The 7885-nt window shown below is 44.1% G+C and overlaps 1 protein-coding gene across 1 annotated transcript; it reads right to left on the reverse strand.

The window, feature by feature from the left end:
* Positions 1-836: 836 nt before the first annotated feature.
* PCDH18 (protocadherin 18) lies at positions 837-7536 on the reverse strand. The gene is made up of 4 exons (XM_073572099.1): positions 4635-7536; positions 4210-4295; positions 3952-4118; positions 837-2020 (listed from the first exon to the last, which is right to left on the reverse strand). The coding sequence occupies exons 1-4, from the start codon at positions 7143-7145 to the stop codon at positions 1332-1334; spliced, it is 3453 nt and encodes a 1150-aa protein (XP_073428200.1). The 5' UTR covers positions 7146-7536; the 3' UTR covers positions 837-1331.
* Between the last annotated feature and the right edge of the window lie 349 nt (positions 7537-7885).

Genomic DNA, 7885 nt, shown 5'->3' on the forward strand with positions numbered 1-7885 from the left:
TCCGCAGGTAAGCCGCGGGCGTCTCTGGACACATAGTGGGCATGGGATTTCTTGAAATCCCATCCACTATGTTGTAACACCTGGAGGCTGCGGGTTGGACGCTGTGCAACTATCCCGCATCCAACCCGCAGCATTTGTTGATCGTCTGTACATACCCTAAAAGACATTTGAACAATTTTAGGGGCCAATTAAGGTTATTTTCTTTGGACAGGCTATAAGAACTTTCACAGACATCAGTAGAACAACCTCAGAAAATTAGGCCTCAACTGCAAATTCTAAATTTCTTCTGTGATTTGGACAGCCCATTTAGTATATTGTAAGAATGAATATACTCTTAGGTCCCTTTCACATGTCCGTGTCTCCAGTACGTGTGGTGACAATTTTCACATGTCCTGGAGACACGTACACACGTAGACCCATTCAAGTGAACGGGTCTATGCACGCCAGTATGTCTCTATGGACCGTGTGTCCGTGAGCAAAACACTCTTACATGTCCGATTTTTGCCGTCACCACGGACGGCAAAACGTCCCGCACACATGCACACGGAGAACATACATTGATATCCTCCGTGTGACATGGACAGCCACCGGGGAAGTAGCACTACTGTAAGCGCTGTTCCCCGGCTGCTGTCCGTGTGGTACTGATGCGGTACACGGGTGGCACACGGTTGCCACACGTAGTACACACATGGACACGGATATCTCCTGTACCGGTTTTTCCGGTATCGGAAATATACAGACATGTGAAAGAGGCCTTAGATATAGTGAATAATCGGATATGGTTATTTACTTACAGATGTGTATGCTATTCCTAGGGAGAAAATGAGAAGATAAGATGAAGGTCAATAGTGACAATTTTTTATTATTATTATTATTTTTAACCGTAATATTAAACAAGTGGAAATCATTTCTACAAGAGTGAATTCAATATATAAAAGTATTACTTGATAGGGGGTTTGCATATTTAGGTTGTATATCTTCAGGACGTCAACACAAAACACAGTGACCTGTTGCAGAACAGGGATCCACAACCTGTTTGATTGGTTCGTAAAAAGAGGAACAGTCCAAAAATTTTCCATGCAGTAAAACATGCCATACAAAATACAAAAATAAAATTTCTTTATTTTTAAATTACACATAAATATAAGATACAAATGTATTTTTAAAATACAGATAGCAATAGTCACACTAGTTTTGTGTACATATGAAAATACAGCATTTGAATATTTAACATACACAGACACATTTTTATAAATGCAACCGAATGTCAGTAAGTGTTGTTGATTGTTCCAGAACTCCATAATTATGGAAAAAGAATGATATCAAGTCACCTAATTTTGCCTCACGTCTTGAAGCAGTTTATTAATTTCAGCCACAAGTTCACTCGCGTCCATAAGTTCATGTTTACCATCATTAAGATGATTAAGAACATTATCAAAGTCATCTTCTTCATAGTTCTCTGGGATTTCCTCCATGGCTGGCAACCATTTAGAAGATGGTTGTGCGCTAGAATGGATTCCTACAGAAGGTCCACCAACATTGTTGGGATTTTGAAAATGTGTGTTTGCCGCCCATGCAGCAACCCCTTGGGGGTAACTTACTGTCTTAGTAGACACTTGGCCTTTCCGTCGCTCTAAAGAGTTTGAGCGGTCAGCGTCACTGCATTCAGTGTAGTTGTCCATAGATGGAGGTAGCAGGCGTTGAAAAACACTGCTCATTTCAGTGAGGAGCGAAGATGTGCAGGCTTCAGCTGCTTCCTCGTCCTGAGACTCCTTGCCAAATGTAGAAAAACTTTTTTTTTTCTCATTCTGATCAACAGGAAGCATATCATCCTCGATAAGAGGAGTCTGTTGTTGTGTCTGCTGCTGGCTTTGTTGCTGGGTCTGTTGGAGAGATTGGACTTCTTCACCAGGGATGAACATGTTATTCCTGTAGTCTGCAGATGGAGAGGGAAGAGGTGGCATCCAACACTGGTCGGAGTGCCCTAGAACCCGGCATTCTTCTGTGCAGTATCTCATTACTGTAGGAAATGAGAAAAGAAACCAGAATAAATATATTGGATGTAGCAAGTAGGGCGATATATCTATAAACATTCCCTAATCCCAATGATACATAAGTGTTTAGATTGGTCACAGAGACCCTATAAATAGCCACCGTATATTTCCTCCATAGCGAAGCTCAGATCATCATAAGCCGTTTTCTCATTATTACAGCAAGAGGCACACTCTGCTCTCATACATATATTCCCAGAAACAGATTTTGCATAAGCTACGCCATGAATCATTTTCCATTTTCTTATAAATGGCTATCATAAATTCATCTCTGTCCTGACAGGACCTGTTACAATATCATAAAAAAATGAATTTTTCTATTTTTCTCCAGCCTTACAGTCAAGAATTCATTCTATCATTTCCTACACAGTATCAGATTTTTTTTTTTTTTTTAGATATCAGTCAGTATTATTTCAAGCACAGCTGCCCCCCCCCATACCATCTTACTACTCTTACAGCTGAAGCCTCAGCGAACAGAGAAGACAACGAGAGGGCAATGTGTTACCACTGTTTCAGCCAGTAAGGGGTTAATTCCAGCAAATGAGTAATTGGTGCTATTTATTGAGGATAAAAAAAAAATAATAATAACCCAGGTGTAGTTAGATGAAACTAACAGACACCCCGGTCAAATTACTAAAGCAGTGCAATGGGAAGGATGAAAAGGCAAAAGAAAACAATACAAGGGGACAGATGGCCTGGCTGGAATACAGCATACGACCACATTGAACATAGGTTCCATCTGCGGGACCCTTACAACTGAGGACAGCAGGAGCTGGGGGCTGTGTGGAGGGAGTCATGTCACTATCTGGGAAGGAGGGCCCCAAAGTCATTGTTCTTCCAAAAACCCTTTTAACTTAGCTGACATTTTTAAATAGATTAGTAAACACCCCTCCATGATACCTAACTTGTGTGGCGCTACTACGCTCGCTGCTGTTCGCCTAATAAAAGAGCATTGTTTAGTACATAAACAAAACGAGAGCTGTAAAAATCAGAATTGTGCCGGGGTGACCTTGGGAGGGCACGGTGCTGCTGATGGTGAGCATTCAGCAAAATCATCTGTACATGCTCCTCAAAGAAAGAGCTTCTGTAATCACACGACTCTCAAGATCTGGCCAAACCCACCATTCCAAGAATTGGAACATTTGCTTAATAGGACAGATTTGTGAACAACTATTGATTGTTCACACACACATGGAAACGCTTATTTCCCAACCGGTCGCTGAGACATCATATGATCTTCCCACTATTGCATTAGTGCTGTGCTTAGATAACATGACGTAGCTACAAGAAAGACGGTTTCTTTCGATAACGTGCAGTCTGGAGATGAACCGGCATGTTACACAAGGTCTGCGCCGCAGCCTGGACAACAAACACTACGGATCATCATATTAGCTCGGCTAATTAAATGTCTCATTGTGTGCACATCACAGGTATTCTTTTACATTGCTGCTTTGGGGGGAGAGGGGGCGACAAGTATGTAGAATTTTGTGAGGACATTTAAGATTGCATATTAAAATTGGAACTGCAGCAGAATAAACAGATACATCGGATAAGAGGATTTCCTTTTCTCATACACTGTACATATATTTTCCCAATCCACCGACACTAAGATAACTTTCCTCCCCTGGCCTAACCTTTTAGCATAAATTCACATGAGAATAAAATCTGTTGCTTAGCTAAAACTGCTTTTGCTTTGGGCAAAATGCTCAATATTGTGGCTGTCGCATCTCTACCAGCTGTGCTTTGTAGCTACAAGCAGGCAGCAGCGGGCATTGGAAAGTGGAGGGTTCAAAGGTTCCTGTTTGTTTTATGTGTGTTTCTGTTACCTTCTGTATCAATCAGAAAAGCAGAAAGAAACAGCAAAAGGATAAGACAGGCGACATCATCAAACCTACTGTACCTGGAGGCATTCTGTGGCCATCGGTAAGGAAAAGTTCACTGAATCCTTCTCCCAGAAGTCTGTCAATTGGAGAATCTCTGCCCAGGTCGTAATCACTGTCTCCAGCTTCACTATCTCCACGACCACTGTCTTTTAGACTAAATTTATCCATGTCTTGAAGGGCATACCTGCAGAAAGGGTATAAGATATAAGTATCCTTTTATCAAGCTCATGTATCTGTTAACTTTGGCTAAAACAAAGGATTCCTTAATATCTCACCTGTAGCTTCTCGAATATTTGTTTCCTCGAAAGCTTGGTCTCGGCTGGTACTGTCCCTGGTGAAGCATGGAGAGCAGTTGGGATACCTGCCAACAGACATGAAGACAAAAAAAAAAGACAACATTATTACAGTCTATTAGGTAGTAAGACAATAGGCAGCTTAAGTAGTAAATCTCCTGGTTTAGACAAAAAATCAACAGAAGGTCCTACTCATAGTTTGGCCTCACACTAAGTTCAATAGTCTCTGAATCTAAGAAAAGTTGCGAATAAAACTCCAACTACCAATTACTTGTCAGGCATAATAAAGAGCTAAAAGGTAGAGAAAGAAGAAACAGAGGGAGGGAGAGAGAAAGGGAGAAAAGGAGAGAGAGAAAGAGAGAGGGGGGAATATAGGATCATATGTAATATAAAGAGGTCCCATTTACCTCTACAGCAGGCGTCGCATGGGTCAGTTCCAGAGAAAAAGAGTCTGGTACATGATTAGAGGAAATTGTCATTAGGCTGTTGAGTGACTGGCGACTATGGTGACTTTGCCTACTGCTCATCTGGCCACGTTCCAAGGTAGGGGATGGTGATGGCGAAGACCTGTGGTGGGATCTGATAGGAAGTGTCCCATTCATAGTAGGCACTAGAGTAATGTCCCCTTTGTGAATTTGTCTTGAAGGCCGCTTTGGATGATGCTGGTACGTTGACTCTGCCACCCTGCAGTTGTAAGATCTGTTGTCCTTCTTTTCTCTGTTACACCTTGTTGCAAAAATAACCATGATGATTAAAAGAACTCCACAAATAGCTCCCAGGGAAATAATAATAATCATAGACACATCCTTAGAGGCCTGGTTAACATAAGTGGCCTCTGTACTGCCAGCAGCATCAGAAGTTTCAAGGATATGACATTTGAGAAGGGCTTTAGTAGAACGTGGAGGAGTCCCTTTGTCGTGGACTAAAACTAAAAGGTCCCATTCCTGGATCGGGAAAGTGTCCATGCTCATATTAGTGTAAATTTCACAAGATTTGGGGTCAATAAGGAAAACATCATACTCATTTCCTGCAATGATGGAACAAGTAAGTTCAGAGTTCAGACCAGAGTCTCTGTCCATAGCCTTAATTTTGGTAATTAAGAAACCACTTTCCGCATCCCTGGGGACTGAAATCTTTGCAGTGTTATTGTGAAGGGCAGGGGCCACAATGACGGGAGAATTATCATTTTCATCTACAACTGTGAGAACTATTGTGGCATTTGCGACCAACTGTGGAACTCCACTGTCCCTGGCCTGCACGGTGAAAACAATCTGATTGACTTCTTCATGGTCAAATGCTCTTAGTGCATACATGGCACCATTGGAGGGGTCAATAGTCACATAGGTTGTAATAGAGCTACCTTGAATATAGCTTTCAGGAATAATATATGTCACTTGACCATTTTCGGCTTGATCTGGATCAGTTGCCCTTACAGATGTTATATGTGCTCCAGGTAAATTGTTTTCCACAATAACGATCTCATATCTGTTGGTCTGGAACCGTGGAGGGTTGTCATTCTCATCACTTATCTGCACTGCAAAGTGCTTGACTGTGGAGAGGCTCGGCAGCCCCCTGTCCTCGGCTATTACTGTCAAGCTATACTCCGACCTCTTTTCTCTATCAAGTGAGGCATTGGTCAATATTAAATAATTGTTTTCATAGGTTTTCTGCAGCTTGAATTGTCCATGTCCATGGAGTTTACAAATGATTTCTCCATTCAGTCCTGAATCTTTATCTTGCACTCTCACCAAGGCCACAAAGGTATCCAGAGGTGCACTTTCTGAAATATAAGCAATCTCCTTACCTGAAGACATCAGATTGATATTGATCTCTGGTTTGTTATCATTCACATCAATAACATTTATAATAATCTTGCAGTGTCCCGGGATGGAATTGGGTCCCATATCCTGGGCCTGAACGTCTATCTCATAGGACTTTGTAGTCTCGTAGTCCACTTGCTTTATTAGGGTCAGCTGACCTTTTTCAGGATCCATTCGGAAAGTTTCAGTAATTTTTGGGGAAACGTTGCTGTTAAATGAGTACACCACCTTTCCATTTGCCCCCTCGTCGGGGTCGGTGGCATTGAGGTCTATTAGTAAAGTGCCAACCGGTGCATTTTCAGGGAGCTTGATGATATAGGACTTCTTTTCAAAGACTGGGCTGTTGTCATTGGAATCAGAAATGGTGATTTTCAGGATCGCTGAGCCATATCTCTGAGGGACCCCCATGTCAGATGCAGTGAGCTGGAGCTCATAGCTAGACTGGTGCTCCCTGTCCAGCTCCCTGACTACAATAAGTTCTGCATATTTGGCGCCATCGGTCCTGGTCTTGACCTCGATCTTAAAATATTCATTCTCAGACAGGGAATAGGTATGAAGGGAATTTTCTCCGACATCAGGGTCAAAGGCGCTGTCCAGGGGGATCCTGGTGCCCACTGCTGCACTCTCTGATATCTCAATAGGGATGAGGGATCTGGAGAAATGGGGGGCATTATCATTGATATCCAGCACCTCCACCTCCACATGGAAGAGCTGCAGATGTTGTGTCGGCAGAGTGATCACGTCAAACTCTATGGAGCAATTTAAGTTCTTCTGGCACAGCTGCTCCCGATCGATCTTAGCCCCGATACTGATCTCCCCGTTGTCCTCCTTGACTATGAGTAGAGGGGTCTTCCCCTGCTGCATGGCCTTAAACCGCACCAAGGAAGGGTTCGGTAACTTGGCCAGCACATCGGCCACGTCCTCGGCTAGCCTGGCCACCACCGACCCCACCAGCTGCTCCTCGTATATACTGTACTTTAAATTCTTCCCCATGATGACATATGGCTTCATGATGATGACCATAGACAATGCACAGAATAACACACAGTTCGTTTTCCTACCGATCCACGATCTCCTCAGGTCCCGGCAGCGATCCATGGCCAGCAAGCAATTAAAAGATCGGGGCTCCAACTTGTGCAGCAGCAAACCTGAAGTCCAAAGGCATCCAAGGCGAGGAGATGGAAAGCCGAGGGCGCAAAGTTTGGGCAGAAAGCCGCGATGTGTGCACAGATGAGCGCTGCCGCAGCGGCTCCAGCACTAGCTCGCGTCACATCAGGATTGCACACACGTCCGGCATTGTATCCGCCAGTGCAGGGGGATCGCTGATTCTGCAGTCCTGATCCCCCTGTGAGCGCCTCTTCCCCCCGCTCTGCAGCAGACTGAACACCCGCGATCGCCGACTCCAGACTCCAATCTGCACAACTTCACTCCAAGTCACACAAAGCTCCTGCTCTGCATGTGCCAGCCACCAGCCAATCAGCGGGCGCCCAAATCAGGGGCCAGTGCAGTCACATTAGGAGCAGGAGAATGTGCTGGGGGGAGCAAGGAGAACAGGGGGGCTCCTCCCTCCGCACTCACTCCACTGAGCGTGCCATGACAAAGGACGGACAAATTGGAGGAAAACTTTACATCCAAAGCTGGGTAGCAGTCATATATATGGAGGAGGCTAGCAGCAGGTCCTCAAGGAGAGGGTCTCCAGTGCGAGAGGTTCAGGGGGTCCTCCACAGCAGAAAATCCCCTCTGCGACCTGCTGCACTCATATGGCAGCAAAGGAACCAGGGAAGAAGATGCAAAATAAATGGGATTTTACTATCTGTCCATATATCTATCTGTCTGTC

The sequence above is a fragment of the Dendrobates tinctorius genome, unplaced genomic scaffold, assembly GCF_039654945.1.
Source record: "Dendrobates tinctorius isolate UK_male_01 unplaced genomic scaffold, ASM3965494v1 ptg000030l, whole genome shotgun sequence".
NCBI lineage: Eukaryota > Metazoa > Chordata > Amphibia > Anura > Dendrobatidae > Dendrobates > Dendrobates tinctorius.

What these genes read in the sequence shown, in the direction of transcription:
- PCDH18 (XM_073572099.1), bottom strand. Translation starts at nt 7,145, where the DNA reads ATGGATCGCTGCCGGGACCTGAGGAGATCGTGGATCGGTAGGAAAACG. An exon ending in AAATATTCGAGAAGCTACAG is followed by an intron (nt 4,119 to 4,209) that starts GTGAGATATTAA and finishes CCCTTTCTGCAG; the next exon opens with GTATGCCCTTCAAGACATGG. An exon ending in TGGCCACAGAATGCCTCCAG is followed by an intron (nt 2,021 to 3,951) that starts GTACAGTAGGTT and finishes CATTTCCTACAG; the next exon opens with TAATGAGATACTGCACAGAA.